Source organism: Biomphalaria glabrata, chromosome 10, assembly GCF_947242115.1.
Source record: "Biomphalaria glabrata chromosome 10, xgBioGlab47.1, whole genome shotgun sequence".
In the NCBI taxonomy this organism is placed as follows: Eukaryota; Metazoa; Mollusca; class Gastropoda; family Planorbidae; genus Biomphalaria; species Biomphalaria glabrata.
Genome location: NC_074720.1, coordinates 37,926,453 through 37,947,970, shown reverse-complemented (window position 1 = coordinate 37,947,970; position 21,518 = coordinate 37,926,453). Strand labels below are relative to the sequence as shown.

The 21,518-nt window shown below is 37.4% G+C and overlaps 1 protein-coding gene across 7 annotated transcripts in view; it reads right to left on the bottom strand.

Annotated features, from left to right (window-relative positions):
* LOC106073227 (adenosine deaminase AGSA-like) overlaps window positions 1-21,518 on the bottom strand; it is a 46,674-nt gene that overhangs the window by 9,721 nt on the left and 15,435 nt on the right. For 4 of the 7 annotated variants that reach the window (XM_056044731.1, XM_056044732.1, XM_056044725.1 and 1 more), the window contains 9 exons: window positions 19,020-19,260; window positions 15,203-15,332; window positions 13,963-14,109; window positions 12,166-12,226; window positions 10,545-10,641; window positions 8,570-8,683; window positions 3,872-3,999; window positions 3,227-3,417; window positions 837-994 (listed from right to left, as the gene is read on the bottom strand). In XM_056044731.1, coding sequence (XP_055900706.1) covers window positions 837-994; window positions 3,227-3,417; window positions 3,872-3,999; window positions 8,570-8,683; window positions 10,545-10,641; window positions 12,166-12,226; window positions 13,963-14,109; window positions 15,203-15,332; window positions 19,020-19,238 — 1,245 coding nt within the window. In that variant the 5' untranslated portion in view covers window positions 19,239-19,260. Of the gene's footprint in view, window positions 1-836; window positions 995-3,226; window positions 3,418-3,871; window positions 4,000-8,569; window positions 8,684-10,544; window positions 10,642-12,165; window positions 12,227-13,962; window positions 14,110-15,202; window positions 15,333-19,019; window positions 19,261-21,070; window positions 21,251-21,518 lie in introns of those variants that run through there. The other 3 variants (XM_056044729.1, XM_056044730.1, XM_056044727.1) reach the window with 2 other exon arrangements.

The window sequence follows — 21,518 nt, the reverse complement described above, 5'->3', positions numbered from 1 at the left end:
TATATTCACAAAGTAGACTTAACATGAAGTTTGATACTTATGAACTGAACAGGCTGGTTACGTACCCCGAAACAAGTTCGTCTCTACTATATATACATTTTGAAACCGAAGTTCAAGTAAGTAGCTACCGGAAAATAATTATTTCCCTTTTATTAATTTATACTACTGAGCAGAAACTCGTAGCTTCGAGAACGCAAATGTGTAAAAAGAACAATAACACCTTCAGGCAGCCAAAGACTATAAGACTAGTTTCATCACACGCCGAAAAGAAAATCTAAATCGACCACCTGCGGACAATGGTTATGCTTGCCCTGTTTGTGGCAAAACATGTAGGTTACAGCTAGGGCTGCGCATCCACGGGAAATACTGCATTCCTCACTAATCTTCGGACTCGAAGACAAGCCTTATTATTATTATAAAATTATTTACTATACGAAAAGAAGCAAAATAAATATGTGCTCTAAACACATCTTGGCACTTCTGTGAGAGTTGAAAAAAAAAAAAGGATTGTCCACCAGAACTTTAGGGATCGCGGTTGATGAGTGGTAAAGTGCTTGGGTTCCGAACCGAGGGACTCCCGAGTTCGAATCCAGGCAAAAACCGGGGTCTTGAATTCTGGTAATCCGCGCAACTCTGATAGGTAACATGACATTTATTGGAGAAAGTAGAGCCATTGTGCAGACCGCATGAAACTCGGCCATAGAAATGAGATGGACATCACATGCCCAATAAAGAAATGTTGGAATATTCAATAAGAAAGCCCCAAAACGTTTTCTACGCGCACACAAAAGAAACATAATTAACGAACACTAGATTACAATAATGAGTACACTCACTTGATTGGATATCGGGCTAACCTCTACAGCGATCTTTCGTTCTCGGATTATTTCCATCAGTTTCGGGTGTTTGGAGATGCCATAGCCGTGACCTATTCGTCTGGTGTTCAGAAGTAGGGCGTCCACCAGGTTATAGTCCACGTCAGTTTCCTGCCAATCTAGAACAGAAACAAAAGTGCTCGGTCGTTGATTTGTAGCCCCCCCCCCTCAACATCTAGTGCAAATAAACCGATTTAGGCGTATTAGAGTCTTAGTGAACTAAACTTGAACAAGCTTCCTTTGAAACAAAATTGACTTAAATCTTTAGTTATAAATATACATAGAGTCAACATGAAGGCAGATATTGGAGTAACACAAATGAGTTGATAATAACAATACTTCAACTTTTCTATACAGCAACCATCAGTGGTCTTATTAACTTTGCCACCACCTGCTGGTATGGTAATACTTCACTGGCATAAAGACATAGACTAAATGGACTAATTTAAAAAGCATCGTATATCACTCGAGGCGCAGTGGCTGAGCGGTATAGCGCTTGGCATCCGAACCGGGGTCCGGAGTTCGAATCCTGGTGAAGACTGGGATTTTGAACTTTGGGATTTTTTAGGGCGCCTCTGAGCTCACTCAACTCTAATAGGTTCCTGACTTTAGCTGCGGGAAAGTAAAGCTGGTTGTTCTGCAGGCCATATGACACCCTCGTTAGTCGTTGGCCAAAGAAACAGATGACGGTAGCATTATCTGCCTTATAGACCGCATGGTCTGAAAGTGAGAAACTTATCTTTACCGCAATTCCGGCGGGCTCCCCTGCCCTCCTTGAAGCTCGCTACAAAAATTTTCTCTTTTGGCATGCGGTTGTCTCCCATGCGGGATAAGTGTCCGACCCAGGGCTGCGTTTAAATGGTAAGTAATGTTTCTATGTACTTTCAACATTAACCTCAATCTGAACATAGTTATTTGTATGCCCATTATAGAGCAAGGGCATCTTTAATGGAAGCATTTGAGGAGCCTTAGGCGCCTTCTAGAGATCACCCAGCTCCTTAGAACAGCTGCTTCACAAACATTGATCTTTGTTAGTAGGAGACCTATTCCGCCATAGTCTCAACTGAAGCAATCAAAAGCGCTGTAGGCCTTAGCGACAGGGCCGCATCGTTGTACACTGTGCAGCCCATGTACTTGAAGTAGTCGACTACGTTAAGGTGGTGGCCATTTCTTTTGTACAGATCAGACAGAACAACAGATAGTGGCAAAACAAGAGGACTGGCCATTTATGTCAATAAACAGTACTGTTGTGTCAACAATATTTCAATAAAAAGTAAAGTGTGTACGACCGATATTGAACTACTATGTAACAATCTCAGGCTATACTACCTGCTAGAGAGTTTACACCATTGTAAGTCATACTTGTGCATATACCACCCATAACAAACACAGAGAAAGCAACAAAACATACTAGACATTATATAAATCTAGATAGCAGAAGTTCTGATGCTGTCCGACCAGTTATTGGAGATTTCAATCATCTTTCGTTAGCTCAACACTTGCCAACATAGAGTCAATATGTTGATTGTCCTACAAGGCATGATAAAACCTTGGACATGTGTTATAGCAACATAAAAATGGCCTACATATCTCGATCGTTATTTCCCCTCGGAGAGTCGGACCACACAATGATCCATCTTACACCCACGTACAAACCGGTTTTAAAAACAACAAAACCCGAAGTACAGTCCATCCAGTCACGGTCTGACGACGCTGTTTTACAACTACAAAAGTTGTCTGGAGCTAACAGATTGGGGCATGTTTGTAAACAACTGCCCAGACAGATAAACTTACCACAACTGTTAATTCGTACATAGAGTTCTGTAAAAACATGATTGTACCAAAGAAGAAAATTAAAACATTCAGTAATAATAGACCCTGGATTACCATCATTAAAAATTAACATTCCGTCGTCATCGAGAAGTACAGAGAAGTCTATTTATAAAGCGCTGGTTTTGTGTATGTGTTTTTCGTGTGTGAATGTCGTTCCTATGTGCATCTATATCGTGCATCTATATTGTTATTGTACAGTAGTTACGCTGAGGTTGTCAATTGTAGTCAAACCGAATTTGCATTTTATTGGATCATTAAAAGTTATCTTATCCTATCTTATCTTATTCACATTGATTTGTAGAGCTGCGTTGGTTCCTTTCAGGGACTTCTGAAGCATGACCTCCGTTTTATTTTTAGATTGATAGACCGACCAAACCAGGCAGCAGCCTCTCGACAAAATGAAACAAACTAGTCAATAAAACAAACAAACAAACACTCACACAAACAAGCAGAAAACCTAGATAAACAAACACAAATCCAAGCAAGCAAACAATTGACCAAACCAGGTGTGTATTTACTTGTTTCGGCCGCATGGAAATAGTACGGTAGCTCCTTGCTGGCCTGGCGGAGGGTAGCACTGTAAAAGGTCAGAGGGTTGTTCGGGTCTTCTTGCCCCACCAGATCATAGCCAGCAAAAAAGTGCGGGTACTTCTGACGTAGAGTCTTGGCGACTTTCACGCTCTCTTTTATAGCGCTGGACTCAAAAAATCTGAAGGAAACAAAACAAACTGGAGTTACCTCCTTTGTTTTTCTTGTGTCTTTCTTAGGTTGGCTAATGTCTGTACGTGTATTGGTTCCATTTGTTCATATTGTTCTATTTCTCCAGTATTCTGTTGAACGCCTTAGTTCTAATTGTGTGTCCTCTTTGTTCTATTTATTTCCACAGTTATGTTCTATTTGTCTCCAAGGTTCTACGAGTCCCCATTGTTCTATTGGATACAATGTTCTATTTGTTAACATTGTTCTATTCGACACAATATTTTATTTGTTCTCATTGTTCTATTTGTCCTCACCGTTCTATTTGATAGAATGTTCTATTTGTCTTCATTGTTCTATTTGTCTTCATTGTTCTATTTGTCCCCATTGTTCTTTTTGTCCCCATTGTTCTTTTTGATACAACGTTCTAGTTGTCTTCATTATTCTATTTGTCCCCATAATATTACCTCAGTCCGGACATTATTATCTTTGCTCCCAAAAAGTCCGGATTCTCTCGGACAAACTCCTCCGTGACTTGTTTGTAGATGTTAAGTCCAAACTCGGCATCGTGAGTCGTACCGCTGAGCACTGTAAACTAGAGAAACATCAACAGACAAACAGTGCAATAGAGAAACATCAATAGACAAACAGTGCAGTAGAGAAACATCAATAGACAAACAGTGCAATATAGAAACATCAACAGACAAACAGTGCAATATAGAAACATCAACAGACAAACAGTGCAGTAGAGAAACATCAATAGACAAACAGTGCAATAGACAAACATCAACAGACAAACAGTGCAATAGAGAAACATAGAGAAACATCAACAGATAAACTGTGCAATAGAGAAACATCAACAAACAAACAGTGCTATGGAGAAACATCAATAGACAAACAGTGCAATATAGAAACATCAACAGACAAACAGTGCAATATAGAAACATCAACAGATAAACTGTGCAATAGAGAAACATCAACAGACAAACAGTGCAGTAGAGAAACATCAATAGACAAACAGTGCAGTAGAGAAACATCAATAGACAAACAGTGCAGTAGAGAAACATCAACAGACAAAACAGTGCAATAGAGAAACATCAACAGACAAACAGTGCAGTAGAGAAACATCAATAGACAAACAGTGCAGTAGAGAAACATCAATAGACAAACAGTGCAATATAGAAACATCAACAGACAAAACAGTGTAGTAGAGAAACATCAACAGACAAACAGTGCAGTAGAGAAACATCAACAGACAAACAGTGCACTAGAGAAACATCAACAGACAAACAGTGCACTAGAGAAACATCAACAGACAAACAGTGCAATAGAGAAACATCAACAGACAAAACAGTGCACTAGAGAAACATCAACAGACAAAATAGTGCACTAGAGAAACATCAACAGACAAACAGTGCACTAGAGAAACATCAACAGACAAACAGTGCAATAGAGAAACATCAACAGACAAAACAGTGCAGTAGAGAAACATCAACAGACAAACAGTGCAATAGAGAAACATCAACAGAAAAAACAGTGCAATAGAGAAACATCAACAGACAAACAGTGCAGTAGAGAAACATCAAAAGACAAACAGTGCAATAGAGAAACATCAACAGACAAACAGTGCAGTAGAGAAACATCAACAGACAAAACAGTGCAGTAGAGAAACATCAATAGACAAACAGTGCAATAGAGAAACATCAATAGACAAACAGTGCAGTAGAGAAACATCAACAGACAAACAGTGCAATAGAGAAACATCAACAGACAAAACAGTGCAGTAGAGAAACATCAACAGACAAACAGTGCAATAGAGAAACATCAACAGACAAACAGTGCAGTAGAGAAACATCAACAGACAAAACAGTGCAGTAGAGAAACATCAACAGACAAACAGTGCAATAGAGAAACATCAACAGACAAACAGTGCAGTAGAGAAACATCAACAGACAAACAGTGCAATAGAGAAACATCAACAGACAAAACAGTGCACTAGAGAAACATCAACAGACAAACAGTGCAGTAGAGAAACATCAACAGACAAACAGTGCAGTAGAGAAACACCAACAGACAAACAGTGCAATAGAGAAACATCAACAGACAAACAGTGCAATAGAGAAACATCAACAGACAAAACAGTGCAGTAGAGAAACATCAACAGACAAACAGTGCAGTAGAGAAACATCAACAGACAAACAGTGCAGTAGAGAAACATCAACAGACAAACAGTGCAATAGAGAAACATCAACAGACAAACAGTGCTGTAGAGAAACATCAACAGACAAACAGTGCAATAGAGAAACATCAACAGACAAAACAGTGCACTAGAGAAACATCAACAGACAAAACAGTGCACTAGAGAAACATCAACAGACAAACAGTGCACTAGAGAAACATCAATAGACAAACAGTGCAATAGAGAAACATTAACAGACAAAACAGTGCAGTAGAGAAACATCAACAGACAAACAGTGCAATAGAGAAACATCAACAGAAAAACAGTGCAATAGAGAAACATCAACAGACAAAACAGTGCAGTAGAGAAACATCAACAGACAAACAGTGCAGTAGAGAAACATCAACAGACAAACAGTGCAATAGAGAAACATCAACAGACAAAACAGTGCAGTAGAGAAACATCAACAGACAAACAGTGCAGTAGAGAAACATCAACAGACAAACAGTGCAGTAGAGAAACATCAACAGACAAACAGTGCAATAGAGAAACATCAACAGACAAACAGTGCAGTAGAGAAACATCAATAGACAAACAGTGCAGTAGAGAAACATCAACAGACAAACAGTGCAATAGAGAAACATCAACAGACAAAACAGTGCACTAGAGAAACATCAACAGACAAAACAGTGCACTAGAGAAACATCAACAGACAAACAGTGCAGTAGAGAAACATCAACAGACAAACAGTGCAATAGAGAAACATCAACAGAAAAACAGTGCAATAGAGAAACATCAACAGACAAACAGTGCAGTAGAGAAACATCAACAGACAAACAGTGCAATAGAGAAACATCAACAGACAAACAGTGCAGTAGAGAAACATCAACAGACAAAACTAACAGTCAGTAGAGAAACATCAACAGACAAAACAGTGCAGTAGAGAAACATCAATAGACAAACAGTGCAGTAGAGAAACATCAATAGACAAACAGTGCAGTAGAGAAACATCAACAGACAAAACAGTGCAGTAGAGAAACATCAACAGACAAACAGTGCAGTAGAGAAACATCAACAGACAAAACAGTGCAGTAGAGAAACATCAACAGACAAAACAGTGCAGTAGAGAAACATCAACAGACAAACAGTGCAGTAGAGAAACATCAACAGACAAACAGTGCAATAGAGAAACACCAATAGACAAACAGTGCACTAGAGAAACATCAACAGACAAACAGTGCAATAGAGAAACATCAACAGACAAACAGTGCAGTAGAGAAACATCAACAGACAAACAGTGCACTAAAGAAACATCAACAGACAAACAGTGCAATAGAGAAACATCAACAGATAAACTGTGCAATAGAGAAACATCAACAGACAAACAGTGCACTAAAGAAACATCAACAGACAAACAGTGCAATAGAGAAACATCAACAGACAAAACAGTGCAGTAGAGAAACATCAACAGACAAACAGTGCAGTAGAGAAACATCAACAGACAAACAGTGCAATAGAGAAACATCAACAGACAAAACAGTGCACTAGAGAAACATCAACAGACAAAACAGTGCACTAGAGAAACATCAACAGACAAACAGTGCACTAGAGAAACATCAATAGACAAACAGTGCAATAGAGAAACATCAACAGACAAAACAGTGCAGTAGAGAAACATCAACAGACAAACAGTGCAGTAGAGAAACATCAACAGACAAACAGTGCAATAGAGAAACATCAACAGACAAACAGTGCAGTAGAGAAACATCAACAGACAAACAGTGCAATAGAGAAACATCAACAGACAAACAGTGCAGTAGAGAAACATCAACAAACAAACAGTGCAGTAGAGAAACATCAACAGACAAACAGTGCAATAGAGAAACATCAACAGACAAAACAGTGCACTAAAGAAACATCAACAGACAAACAGTGCAATAGAGAAACATCAACAGACAAACAGTGCAATAGAGAAACATCAACAGACAAACAGTGCAATAGAGAAACATCAACAGACAAACAGTGCAGTAGAGAAACATCAACAGACAAAACAGTGCACTAGAGAAACATCAACAGACAAACAGTGCACTAAAGAAACATCAACAGACAAACATTAAATAAAAAAAGGGAACAATGATGTGACATCTTCAGAGGTTTGTAGCTCTACGATACTTGTCAGTGTCGACATCTCCGTGCAATCTCTGATAAAGAATTCAAGAAGACTATTAAACAGATGATGTTAACACAACAAAACAAGTAGAAGTGAACACCAGAAAACGACGTCAATATAAGAAGACGTTAAGACCAGCTTGTTGATTGAGTCAGACCCAAGGGACGCCCAAGACTAACCTATAGAGATGTCTGCAAGCGAGACATGAGAGCCAATGACATCAACGAAAGTATGTGGGGAGAAATAGCCAAAGACCGGAGTGCATGGAGACAGACTGTGCGTGCTGGGACGATCCTCGCCGAGAGCAAAAGAAACGAAGCGACCTTAATCAAGAGGGGAAAAAAAGAAAGCTGCCCTGTCAGCTAGCCCTGAAACAGATGCATTATTACACATACACGAATTGTGGCAAAGTCTGCCGCTCCAGAATCGGCTTGATTAGCCACACCAGATTCTGCCCCGTCTCAAAACGAAACCAAAACCAGCGACTCATCTCGGCGCATCCATTACCTTCCGAGACAAAAAAGAGCCATATATGACAAGAGAACGGTGTCAACAGAAGAAGAAAGACCAGAGGACGATGTCACCAGTATCAGGGCTAATGACGATAAAAAAATAATTATTGCAGAAATAGATGAAGACATCAGAACAGCATTAAGGTACAAGAGATATTCTCTGTAAGACACGTCGACAAAGGGTTAATATAATCATGTCTAATTAGCGTGTAATCTCTCGAATATATACGTATTTAAAAATGAAGTGAATTGGGTTTAAAAGCAGGTCCTAATAAATTTAAGTTTTAGAGCAAATCTAACTGACCCCGCTTAATATCGCTCTCAACTCAATGTACTGGACATTGTCCTCTTTAAACTCAACCAGAGCTTGTCTGTAGTAGTCTCTCATGATGTCGGCGTTAAAAAGAAGGGAAATAACCTGCAAAATGAAAAGAATTAGCAATAAAATGATGAAGCATTACTTCCCTTTATAATCATATTGTGTTGTCTTATCTTATCTTATATAATACAGACGTTACTTCAAAAAAGAAGATGATTACGTCCTACGCGTCATGCATATTAACCAATGACTTAAATTCTGTCAAGTCACTGGTTTTCCTGGCTAGCTCAGGCAACCAGTTCCATGCTCTAATAGCACTAGGGAAGAAGGAGTATTTGTACAAATTTGTCCTAGCATATGGGACGAGGAATGTGCCTTTATCTTTGTGTCTATCAGAGTATTTTATTAAATTTTGTTTTTGTATTTGAAGATTATGGTTCAGTGTTTTGATTGCATAATTGCTACTTTTCTTTTGAGTCTTCTGTCCTGAAGGCTTTCTAATTTTAGTGATTTTACTCTAGTCAAATGTGAATATTCGTTTGTTATGAATCTCACTGCTCTATTTTGTGTCTGTTCCAGTTTCTTAATGTTTTCATGAGTTGAGGGATCTCAAACGGAGGATGCGTATTCTATTATTGGCCTAACCAAGGTTAAATAACATTTTAGTTTTATGTTCTTATTTGATTTATAGAAATTTCTTTTAATAAACCCTAATGCTTTGTTTGATTTTTTTTTTAGTTTCATCAATATGTGGATTCCATGACAGTTTTTCAATTATTATAACACCTAGGAATTTTTGCGAGAGATTTTATTTTTATTTTATTTTGAAATGAAGAGTTAGAGTCTTTCAAGCTCTCGATAGATTTAATTTTAAAAGATGATATGGGTAAAATGTACATACAGGCATAGCATGCATACACTTTCACCTAAAACTTGGAATTAGTGAGGAAATATAGGCCTACTTTCTGAGAAAAAAAAACTATCAATGACAATTATTTTTTAACAATTTGTCTTTGTAATCAATGTAGCCTTTAAAGAAATTTAGGCTTTTGAAATGCACGTGAATTTTGGTATACATATGACCTTGGCCTTCATAATACATGTGACCTTCATAATACATATGAACTTTATAAAACATTCAACCTTCCAAATACTTGGGACCTTAATAATACATGTGGCATTTGGAATATTTTTTTGGCCTTCATAATTCACGTGACCTTCTAAATCATTATGACCTTTACAATATAAGTGACCATCTAAATTTATGCGACTATCATAAAATGTTTGTTTGTAAAATGTTTTACATGTTTCGGATGTTCCTTCAGAGTTGAAGATAGTTTACTTCCTAGTCCAAACCTCCCGCAGGACGACGGGGGATGAGAGCGGGCAGGGTTTGAACCCGGGACTATCGATAAATCCAAACGACAGTCCAGCGCACAAACCGCATGACCAGGCATATATGCACATATACAATATGTGAACTTTCAAATACATATGACCTTAAGAATGCATGTGACCTTATAAATCTATGCGACCTTCATAGTATATGTGACCTTCTAAATACACCTTCATAATACACGTGACCTTCTTAAAACATTATCTTAATAATGCACTTGACCTTTGGGATACATTTATTTTTTTTCTACAAAAGTTGTCTTAATAAAGATCGATAATGGGTGCCAAATGCCATACCAAGTAATCAACATATAGATATATTCTTTGTAGCAAGAGAAGCCTTCGAAATAAGAGATGAAGCTTCCATAATAAATACCGAATCCATAATAAATATCGAATCTATAAGAAATATTGAATCCATAAGAAATATCAAATCCGTAAAAATATCGAATGTATAATAAATATCGATTCATCAATAAATATCGACTCAATAATAAATATCGAAGCTATAACAAATATCGAATCCATAATAAATATCGAATCCGTATTGAATGAAGTTACAAACCTGTTCAAAATACTTATCGAATCGAGCCCATACTAAATTGATTGTTGGATACATTTCCAGCGGATCACTGGATAACATGCTGATGTTATTTAAGAGACTGAAATGAAATGTTAGGAACAATCCTCAGTGGATCCCCCTCTGCTTCTATGAAAGTGAATGTTATAACAGAAAATGCTATAGAAGAAAATGTTATAGGAGATAAAATGTTATAAGACGAAATGTTGTAAATGTAACAAGTTATTATGCTAGCATAGAAAGTGTCATACGACTGTAAATGTCAGTGGCGTAGCTAGGGTGGGGGAGGGGGTTCCAAAGTTGAAAATCCCTCCGCCCCCCCCACTTGGGCCCCCAAATAAGTGTCAGAATTTTTCATGTCGTTGTGAAAATTAGTGACCATGTTGCATGTATTAGACACATCAGACTTATATATTTAGTAAGTACATTATCTCATGTCTTTTCCAACATGGCTCTAAAAGGGGCATCAGTATTGGAGGTGAAAAGCTGACTAGTGCCAGTAGCTTCAAATACCTCGGAGCTATTGTCTCAGATGAGGGAACGAAACCCGAACTTTTGCCCCGAATAGCACAGTCCACAGCAGCCCTTTTCAAAACTTAAAACAATATGGAAAGATATGGGCTTAGCCCTCGGCACCAAAATCAGACTGATGCACTCCCTGGTCATGGCCACATTTTTTATATGCTTGTGAGTCTTGGACGCTGACTGCAGAGCTCGAGAGGAGGATCCTAGCAATGGAATTGAGATGCTACAGAAGGATTCTAGGTATCACGTTCAAAGACCGCATCACAAACCGAGAGATTAGAGACAGGGTCACTGCAGTGATCGTACCCCATGATGACCTGCTAACTATCGTAAAAAAAAAACGCAAGCTTTAAATCTATGGCCATATTACAAGATCTTCGGGACCCACCAAAGACTTTCCTTCAGGGAACAGTACCAGGAAAAAGAAGAAGAGGCAGACAGAGAAAGCGATGGGAGGACAACATAAAAGAATGGACAATTGAAAGAGGTTCTAAACAAGGGAAAAGACAGGGAGGAATGGAGAAAGACGGTCGACGAGTCTTGCTTGGTGCCCCAACGGTTCAACAGACTAAGGAATAGGTAAAGGTAAAGGTATAATGTCATGATGCCAAATGTCAAAATGCAGGAGCCTCTAAAGAGGCCAAGCCCCCGGGCCCCCAAATCCATAGCTACGCCACTGGTAAATCTTAAAGCAGTAAATGTTCCGAATAATTGTGTAAATCTTAAAACAGTAAATGTTACGAATAATTGTGTAAATCTTAAAGCAGTAAATGTTACGAATAATTGTGTAAATCTTAAAGCAGTAAATGTTACGAATAATTGTGTAAATCTTAAAGCAGTAAATGTTACGAATAATTGTGTAAATCTTAAAGCAGTAAATGTTACGAATAATTGTGTAAATCTTAAAGCAGTAAATGTTACGAATAATTGTGTAAATCTTAAAGCAGTAAATGTTACGAATAATTGTGTAAATCTTAAAGCAGTAAATGTTACGAATAATTGTGTAAATCGTTTTAATAAAAGCAAACGTTATATGAGTCAATGACTCCTGTTCGTGTAAGCGCACGAAAGTTTATCATACTTTTTGTCAAACATGACTGCGTCAGGAGCTTTAGCTCTCAATGTCTTCACCAGCTCCCAGGCTAGAGAGAGAAAAAAAAAACAAATGGTACGATATGTCAGTTATCTTATCTTATAAAATACAGACGTTACTTCAAAAAAGAAAAATGATTACATCCTACGCGTGTTCCTGGGTCAATCTAGTCATGCATGTTAACCAAATGGCTTAAATTCTGCTAAGTCATTGGTTTTCCTGGCTGGCTCAAGCAGCCCATTCCATGCGATTGTCAGCTGGAGTATTATAAAACAAGACGTAACACATCTAATTCCGATTCTGTATCTTGTATTGTTTTTATTATTCTATATATTATGCCAGTGGCGTAGCTAGGCTGGGGGGAGGGGGGAGAATTTGAAAATCCCCCCACGGGCCCCCACTTGAGTTTTTTTAAAATTAATATTAAATATTACGCAAAATGCAGGGGTTTCCAAAGAGGTCAACCCCCACCCTTTCAGGCCCCCAAATGATGTCAAATTCCTAGCTACGCCCCTGTATTATGCAATCGTTAAAACTATATGACCTAATAAACTAAATAAACAATGTTTTGTAAAAGCCTTGAGTTTTATTTGTTATGGTTTTTATAAGAACTCTGTCCTATGTAAATCTTAAAGTCAGCATTTCATTCACGTTATATAAAGTCTCTTGACTCTGAGGAAGAAAAACTAATCATGTTGGAGTTGGCTCCCTTCCATATGGTTCCAGCTCTTTAATTCTTTAGATGGGGATAGGTGAACCAAACATTTTAATGAAATCACTTTTTGTGTAGAGGGACAGGATAATATTCCATGAACCTTTAACTCAAGACAATTGTGTACAGAATGTCTGCCTTTGATTGAAAAGGGGGGGGGGTACTTAGTTTGACTGTAGGAGGTGTACCAAAAGCCCCAAGACTTACGATCGTGTGCTGGAGGAGTACCAAAAGCCCCAAGACTTACGATCGTCTGATGGAGGAGTACCAAAAAACCCAAGACGGGAGGAGTACCAAAAAACCCAAGACTTATGGTCTTCTGCTGGAGGAGTATCAAAAGCCCCAAGATTTACGATTGTCTGCTGTAGGAGTACCAAAAAACCAAAGACTTACAGTCTTCTGCTATAGACGTACCAAAAAACCCAAGACTTATGGTCTTCTGCTGGAGGAGTACCAAAAAACCCAAGACTTACGGTTGTCTGCTGGAGGAGTACCAAAAGCCCCAAGACTTACGATTGTCTGCTGGAGGAGTACCAAAAGCCCAAAGACTTACGATTGTCTGCTGGAGGAGTACCAAAAGCCCCAAGACTTACAGTTGTCTGCGTGAGGAGTACCAAAAGCCCCAAGACTTACGATTGTCTGCTGGAGGAGTATCAAAAGCCCAAAGACTTACGATTGTCTGCTGGAGGAGTACCAAAAGCCCAAAGACTTACGATTGTCTGCGTGAGGAGTACCAAAAGCCCCAAGACTTACAGTTGTCTGCGTGAGGAGTACCAAAAGCCCAAAGACTTACGATTGTCTGCTGGAGGAGTACCAAAAGCCCAAAGACTTACGATTGTCTGCGTGAGGAGTACCAAAAGCCCCAAGACTTACAGTTGTCTGCGTGAGGAGTAACAAAAGCCCCAAGACTTACAGTTGTCTGCGTGAGGAGTACCAAAAGCCCCAAGACTTACGATTGTCTGCTGGAGGAGTATCAAAAGCCCCAAGACTTACAGTTGTCTGCGTGAGGAGTACCAAAAGCCCCAAGACTTACGATTGTCTGCTGGAGGAGTATCAAAAGCCCCAAGACTTACGGTTGTCTGCTGGAGGAGTATCAAAAGCCCCAAGATGTACAAAGCCTTTATCATCATAATACATGTACACGTGGTCTCTGTAGGTGACGTTCTTGACAACCCAGTTCAAACTGGTTATAGCCAGATCATGAAGGTGAAGGGCAGCTCCTGGGGAGAACAAAATGGCGTGTCTTTTTTTTTTTAATTTGCAATAGAAATGAGTAAGAAGAAAAGCCAGCATAGTGATGGAAAAATCAAAAATCTTTTTAAAAAATAAATATTATGTAAGGGGAAGAACCGCAAAATCACTGCCATATATCTCAACGCTGCAGGAATAAGCTTCCCTTTTATTTAAAAAAATTAAGTAATTACAACTTTTCCATTAACTACTTGGTTAATTTTTTTATTTATTCATGCGTTGTCACCGACTATGGAAACTTATTTAAATTTTTAATTTGATCCAAGAATGGGAATTGGGAGAAAAAAAAAACATGCACAAAACGAAATAAGGAAATAACTCCACAAACACAACCATATCTTATCTTATCTTATAAAATACAGACGTTACTTCAAAAAAATCCAGTCATGCATTTTAACCAATGACTTAAATTCTGCCAAGTCACTGATTTTCCTCTGGCTAGCTCAGGCAATCCATTCCATGCTATAGTTACACTCTAGTAGCACTAGGGAAGAAGGAGCATTTGTACAAATTTGTCCTAGCATATGGAACAAGGAATGTGCCTTTATCTTTTTACCTTTCAATAAGTAGCATTTATTTCCCTTTTTTCGATACCTATCGAAATGATTAATTAGCAATAATGAACTAGCTAATTGTTTTTGTTTATTGATTCATATTTTGTTTGGAACAACAAATAATTGTGCAAAGTTTCAACTTAATCCGAGTATAAGAAGGGGTAGAAATAACAAATTCAAAAATTGTACCAGACAGACAGACAGGCAGACAGACAGAAAGACAGACGGAGTGAATTGATTTAACCTTTGTCAAAAGAAGCTAAGGGAAATCAGGAAGGGAATTAAGAAGGTAGAGAGGGGGAGAGAGAGGAGTGAGAGAGAAAGAAAATAACTGAAATAAAGAGAGAAACACGTTGTTCGTTAGATAAGTCCAGCCGTCTCGCTATGAAATAAACCTAAAAAATAACATAAAAAACAAACGTATATAAACTCTACTATAAATACTCAAATACCTAGACAATATCACGAATACAAACTAGATATTAGTGAAAGATAACTAGGCCTTTACCTTTTGGCATTTTTTTAATGATCTGATAAATGTTGGTGGACTCCACAAATTTTTTAGATTTGTAGAAGCTTAAGGCAGGATAATATGTAGTTTTGTTAAGACGACTCCTTTCTATGATGGCTCTCTTTTCCTGTCGACGACAAGCATATGGAATAGTCACGTGATATCAGCAGTTCATGTATGCAGCATGCCGTCTTTTTTTTTTTTTAAGCGTTTTTAGCAGTCTCCGAAAGGGGAATAGCTGACATTAGTTTTGTGTGGTCTGCTTATCCGTCCGTCCGTCCCGCTTAGATTACATAAAAATTAGACAATATATTAAAAACTCGATATCTAGATATTTTAGATATGGCAAAGTTCTGGTGCAAGGTCATGCAACGGCTACTTTTTTTTTGTGTTTTCTGAAACAGTACAGTTTAATTTAAAAAATTGAATATGCAGGTAGTTTGTTTTTTTTCGATAAAAATACACCATTTATTTAACTATTCAGTACCAATAAAACAAACAAATGAACTATATTAATATGGGATTTTATTGTATCTTTATGCAAACGATCTTCATATCTTCTAAAAAAATGTATTGAATACGAAAAGTGGTAATATATTTTTGTTACAAAGCTTATATCAACTCTGTCTGTCCATCTGTCTGTCTGTCAGGTAAATTATGTGTACAGGTTATTCCTCCGTTATTCCCCTATTGATTTGTCTAGAGAAGTATTGCACAGTGTCAAGTGAAGTATTGCACAATGTCTAATGAAGTATTGCACTATGTCTAGTGAAGTATTGCACTATGTCTAATGAAGTATTGCACTATGTCTAATGAAGTATTGCACTATGTCTAGTGAAGTATTGCACTATGTCTAATGAAGTATTGCACTATGTCTAATAAAGTATTGCACTATGTCTAGTGAAGTATTGCACTATGTCTAGTGAAGTATTGCACTATGTCTAATGAAGTATTGCACTATGTCTAATGAAGTATTGCACAATGTCTAGTGAAGTATTGCACAATGTTTAGTGAAGTATTGCCCAGTGTCTAATGAAGTATTGCACAATGTCTAATGAAGTATTGCACAATGTCTAGTGAAGTATTGCACTATGTCTAGTGAAGTATTGCACTATGTCTAGTGAAGTATTGCACTATGTCTAGTGAAGTATTGCACAATGTCTAGTGAAGTATTGCACAATGTTTAGTGAAGTATTGCCCAGTGTCTAGTGAAGTATTGCACAATGTCTAGTGAAGTATTGCACAATGTCTAGTGAAGTATTGCCCAGTGTCTAGTGAAGTATTGCACAATGTCTAGTGAAGTATTGCACAATGTTTAGTGAAGTATTGCCCAGTGTCTAGTGAAGTATTGCACAATGTCTAGTGAAGTATTGCACAATGTCTAGTGAAGTATTGCACAATGTCTAGTGAAGTATTGCACAATGTCTAATGAAGTATTGCACAATGTCTAATGAAGTATTGCACTATGTCTAATGAAGTATTGCACTATGTCTAGTGAAGTATTGCACAATGTCTAGTGAAGTATTGCACAATGTCTAGTGAAGTATTGCACAATGTCTAGTGAAGTATTGCACAATGTCTAATGAAGTATTGCACAATGTCTAGTGAAGTATTGCACAATGTTTAGTGAAGTATTGCACAATGTCTAGTGAAGTATTGCACAATGTCTAGTGAAGTATTGCACAATGTCTAATGAAGTATTGCACTATGTCTAATGAAGTATTGCACAATGTCTAATGAAGTATTGCACTATGTCTAGTGAAGTATTGCACTATGTCTAATGAAGTATTGCACAATGTCTAGTAAAGTATTGCACTATGTCTAGTGAAGTATTGCACTATGTCTAGTGAAGTATTGCACTATGTCTAGTGAAGTATTGCACAATGTCTAGTAAAGTATTGCACTATGTCTAGTGAAGTATTGCACAATGTCTAATGAAGTATTGCACTATGTCTTATGAAGTATTGCACTATGTCTAATGAAGTATTGCACTATGTCTAATGAAGTATTGCACTATGTCTAGTGAAGTATTGCACTATGTCTAATGAAGTATTGCACAATGTCTAGTGAAGTATTGCACAATGTCTAATGAAGTATTGCACTATGTCTAGTGAAGTATTGCACTATGTCTAGTGAAGTATTGCACAATGTCTAATGAAGTATTGCACTATGTCTAGTGAAGTATTGCACTATGTCTAGTGAAGTATTGCACTATGTCTAGTGAAGTATTGCACTATGTCTAATGAAGTATTGCACTATGTCTAGTGAAGTATTGCACTATGTCTAATGAAGTATTGCACAATGTCTAATGAAGTATTGCACAATGTCTAGTGAAGTATTGCACAATGTCTAGCGAAGTATTGCACTATGTCTAGTGAAGTATTGCACTATGTCTAGTGAAGTATTGCACTATGTCTAGTGAAGTATTGCACTATGTCTAGCGAAGTATTGCACTATGTCTAGTGAAGTATTGCACTATGTCTAATGAAGTATTGCACTATGTCTAGTGAAGTATTGCACTATGTCTAATGAAGTATTGCACTATGTCTAGTGAAGTATTGCACTATGTCTAATGAAGTATTGCACAATGTCTAATGAAGTATTGCACAATGTCTAGTGAAGTATTGCACTATGTCTAGTGAAGTATTGCACAATGTCTAGTGAAGTATTGCACAATGTCTAATGAAGTGTTGCACTATGTCTAGTGAAGTATTGCACAATGTCTAGTGAAGTATTGCACAATGTCTAGTGAAGTATTGCACTATGTCTAGTGAAGTATTGCACTATGTCTAGTGAAGTATTGCACAATGTCTAGTGAAGTATTGCACAATGTCTAGTGAAGTATTGCACAATGTCTAGTGAAGTATTGCACAATGTCTAATGAAGTATTGCACAATGTCTAGTGAAGTATTGCACAATGTCTAGTGAAGTATTGCACAGTGTCTAATGAAGTATTGCACAATGTCTAATAAAGTATTGCACAATGTCTAGTGAAGTATTGCACAATGTCTAGTGAAGTATTGCACAATGTCTAGTGAAGTTTTGCACTATGTCTAGTGAAGTATTGCACTATGTCTAGTGAAGTATTGCACTATGTCTAGTGAAGTATTGCACTATGTCTAGTGAAGTATTGCACTATGTCTAGTGAAGTATTGCACAATGTCTAGTGAAGTATTGCACAATGTCTAGTGAAGTATTGCACAATGTCTAGTGAAGTATTGCACTATGTCTAGTGAAGTATTGCACTATGTCTAGTGAAGTATTGCACTATGTCTAGTGAAGTATTGCACTATGTCTAGTGAAGTATTGCACAATGTCTAGTGAAGTATTGCACAATGTCTAGTGAAGTATTGCACAATGTCTAGTGAAGTATTGCACTATGTCTAGTGAAGTATTGCACTATGTCTAGTGAAGTATTGCACTATGTCTAGTGAAGTATTGCACTATGTCTAGTGAAGTATTGCACTATGTCTAGTGAAGTATTGCACTATGTCTAGTGAAGTATTGCACTATGTCTAGTGAAGTATTGCACTATGTCTAGTGAAGTATTGCACTATGTCTAGTGAAGTATTGCACTATGTCTAGTGAAGTATTGCACAATGTCTAGTGAAGTATTGCACTATGTCTAGTGAAGTATTGCACTATGTCTAGTGAAGTATTGCACAATGTCTAGTGAAGTATTGCACAATGTCTAGTGAAGTATTGCACAATGTCTAGTGAAGTATTGCACAATGTCTAGTGAAGTGTTGCACAATGTCTAGTGAAGTATTACACAATGTCTAGTGAAGTATTGTGTGGAGGATAAAGAAATCACCTTCAGCAACAGCCTGTTCACCATTTGCTCCTGTTCGTTCAGAACCAGGTTCCCGCCAAGACGGAGCTTCATCTCTTCCTCTATCAACTGAGCTCTGAGATTCATGTGTCCGCTAGTGTCTGGTTCCGCGTCACGTCGGACTACATTCAAGGCTGGTTTGGAGGATACCACGCTGACCAACAAGATGATGGCTGAGGCAATCTGGACTGAGACTGTCATGACAATTAGCTTAGCCAACTAGCTGTGGAAAAAAAAGTTAAGTGGCCTTGGTCGATATCTCTGACCTACTTAAAATTAAAATTAAAAGAGGTTTCTTAATATCTCTGACCTACTTAAAATTAAAATTAAAAGTGGTTGCTTGATATATCTGACCTAATTAAAATTAAAATTGAAAGTGATTGCTTAATATCTCTAACCAACTTAAAATTAAAATTGAAAGTGATTTCTTAATATCTCTGACCTGCTTAAAATTAAAATTGAAAGTGGTTGCTTAATATCTCTGACCTGCTTAAAATTAAAATTGAAAGTGGTTGCTTAATATCTCTGACCTGCTTAAAATTAAAATTGAAAGTGGTTGCTTGATATCTCTGACTTAAAACTGAAAGTTGTTGCTTGATATCTCTGACCTACTTAAAATTAAAATTAAAAGTGGTTGCTTGATATCTCTGACCTAAAGTAAACTATCTTCAACTCTGAAGGAACAGCCGAAACATGTCAAACATTTTACAAACATTTTGACACCAAAAAACGTATGCATTTTCGCAACCTTTCTCCCAATGTAAAAAAAGATTATAACTATTTGTAAAGCAGTTCCTCTTTTATACCTCACGATCTATAGGGCAGATGATGTTATGGTCATCTGATTCTTTGGCCAACGGTTAAGGAGCTCTCATGGGAATTCCACCTTGGAACTCTGACAAAGAAAACAGCCCAGCGGCTATTTTTCCTATACAGACTCAATATCTTTAAACTAAATAAGAAGATCCTAGATAATTAATTTTTACGGCGCGACTCTGCAAAATCTGCTAATATACGGAATAACTTGTTGGCAAGGAAACGCTATTTCTAAACAGTCTAGAAAACATCATAAAAAGGGCATCTAAAATTACACTCATAACATTACCACATTTAAAGGAACTTTTTGAACAAAAATGTCTCGGAAAAATCTTGGAAGACAACAACCACCCGCTCCATCATAAGTGGGCGAAGTAGGCGACTACTGTCAATCAAGCCAAGAACAGAGCAGTACAAAAACTTGTTAGTACTACATCAACGCCACTCGTTGATCAGGAAACATGAAACGGACCAAGATGCCTGTGCGTAGTCGCTGAATGAACTCTTTATGCTGTGTCTGTTCTATTTAAGTATATGTTTCTGTTGTGTTGTCTTTATATGAGAAAAGAGTCCTTGTAAGGATCAATAAAGCAGTCTTGGTCTAAGTCTTCGTCTTAGTGAAGAGCGAATGAACACGAAAGATTTCTTAGCTGTTTCTATTTCATGTTTTACGACGACCTAGAAAGAGGACTAATTCAGCTTATACCACCAATGCAGTCAAGTGCTATTTCTTTCCCTTGTTCGAGAAACCAAACAAAGTAATTAATTACCAATAGTAATAGTAAATTAACTAATTGGTTAATTTTTTTTTATTTTGATTCTTGCGTTGTCAGGTAAAAGAAAACATTGTGCACAAATTCAGCTTGATTCGGGATTGAGTGTCGAAGAAATAACATGTACAGATTTTTTTACCCCACAGAGTTCATATAAGATTTGTAAACAAGCAATAGAAAAATAATACTTTTTAAAACCAAAGCTTATCTAAGGGGAAATAACCGATAAAATTATCGCTCTTATATAGCGTTACTTTCATGCTTTTTAACAGGCAGACACATAGACAGAGTTGATATAAGCTTTGTAATAAGATAAGATAAATAATTTTATTGGCCCAAACATATGGATAATTTGGTTAGACTACAATTGTCCACCTGTCAGCATTGCCGCTACAACAAAAACAATAAAGACGCAAATATATATAAAGAGAAAACCCCACGTACCTTGACCGTGGTGAACTGCTACTAGATCTATATACCATTTTCAGATGTAATCTATAATGTTTAATAGTCCTAGATACTAGACGTCTAGACTAGGTCTAGTCAAAGATTAGAGATACTCTTTAAGTCTACAATAGTGTTCTAACTCTGCTTCCGATTACGATTATGGCGCGCACCATTTGACACGTGTAACAGACGGCAAGTTGATCGGCACCGCAGACCTATATTTATATATAAATATAGGAAAGGCCCATCAGCGAAATGGCATATAAAGCGAACACCTCCCCGTAATTATTATCCATTCTTATTTATTTCAAAAGTAACTGCAGAACTAATAGAATGGTATTACAAAGACTCCATTTTTCTACATTTCCCACATATCACTTTCGTTTTCTCTAATATAATAAAGCATAGCTGAAGGTCAAAGTTAACATGTATGGAAATTTCATTA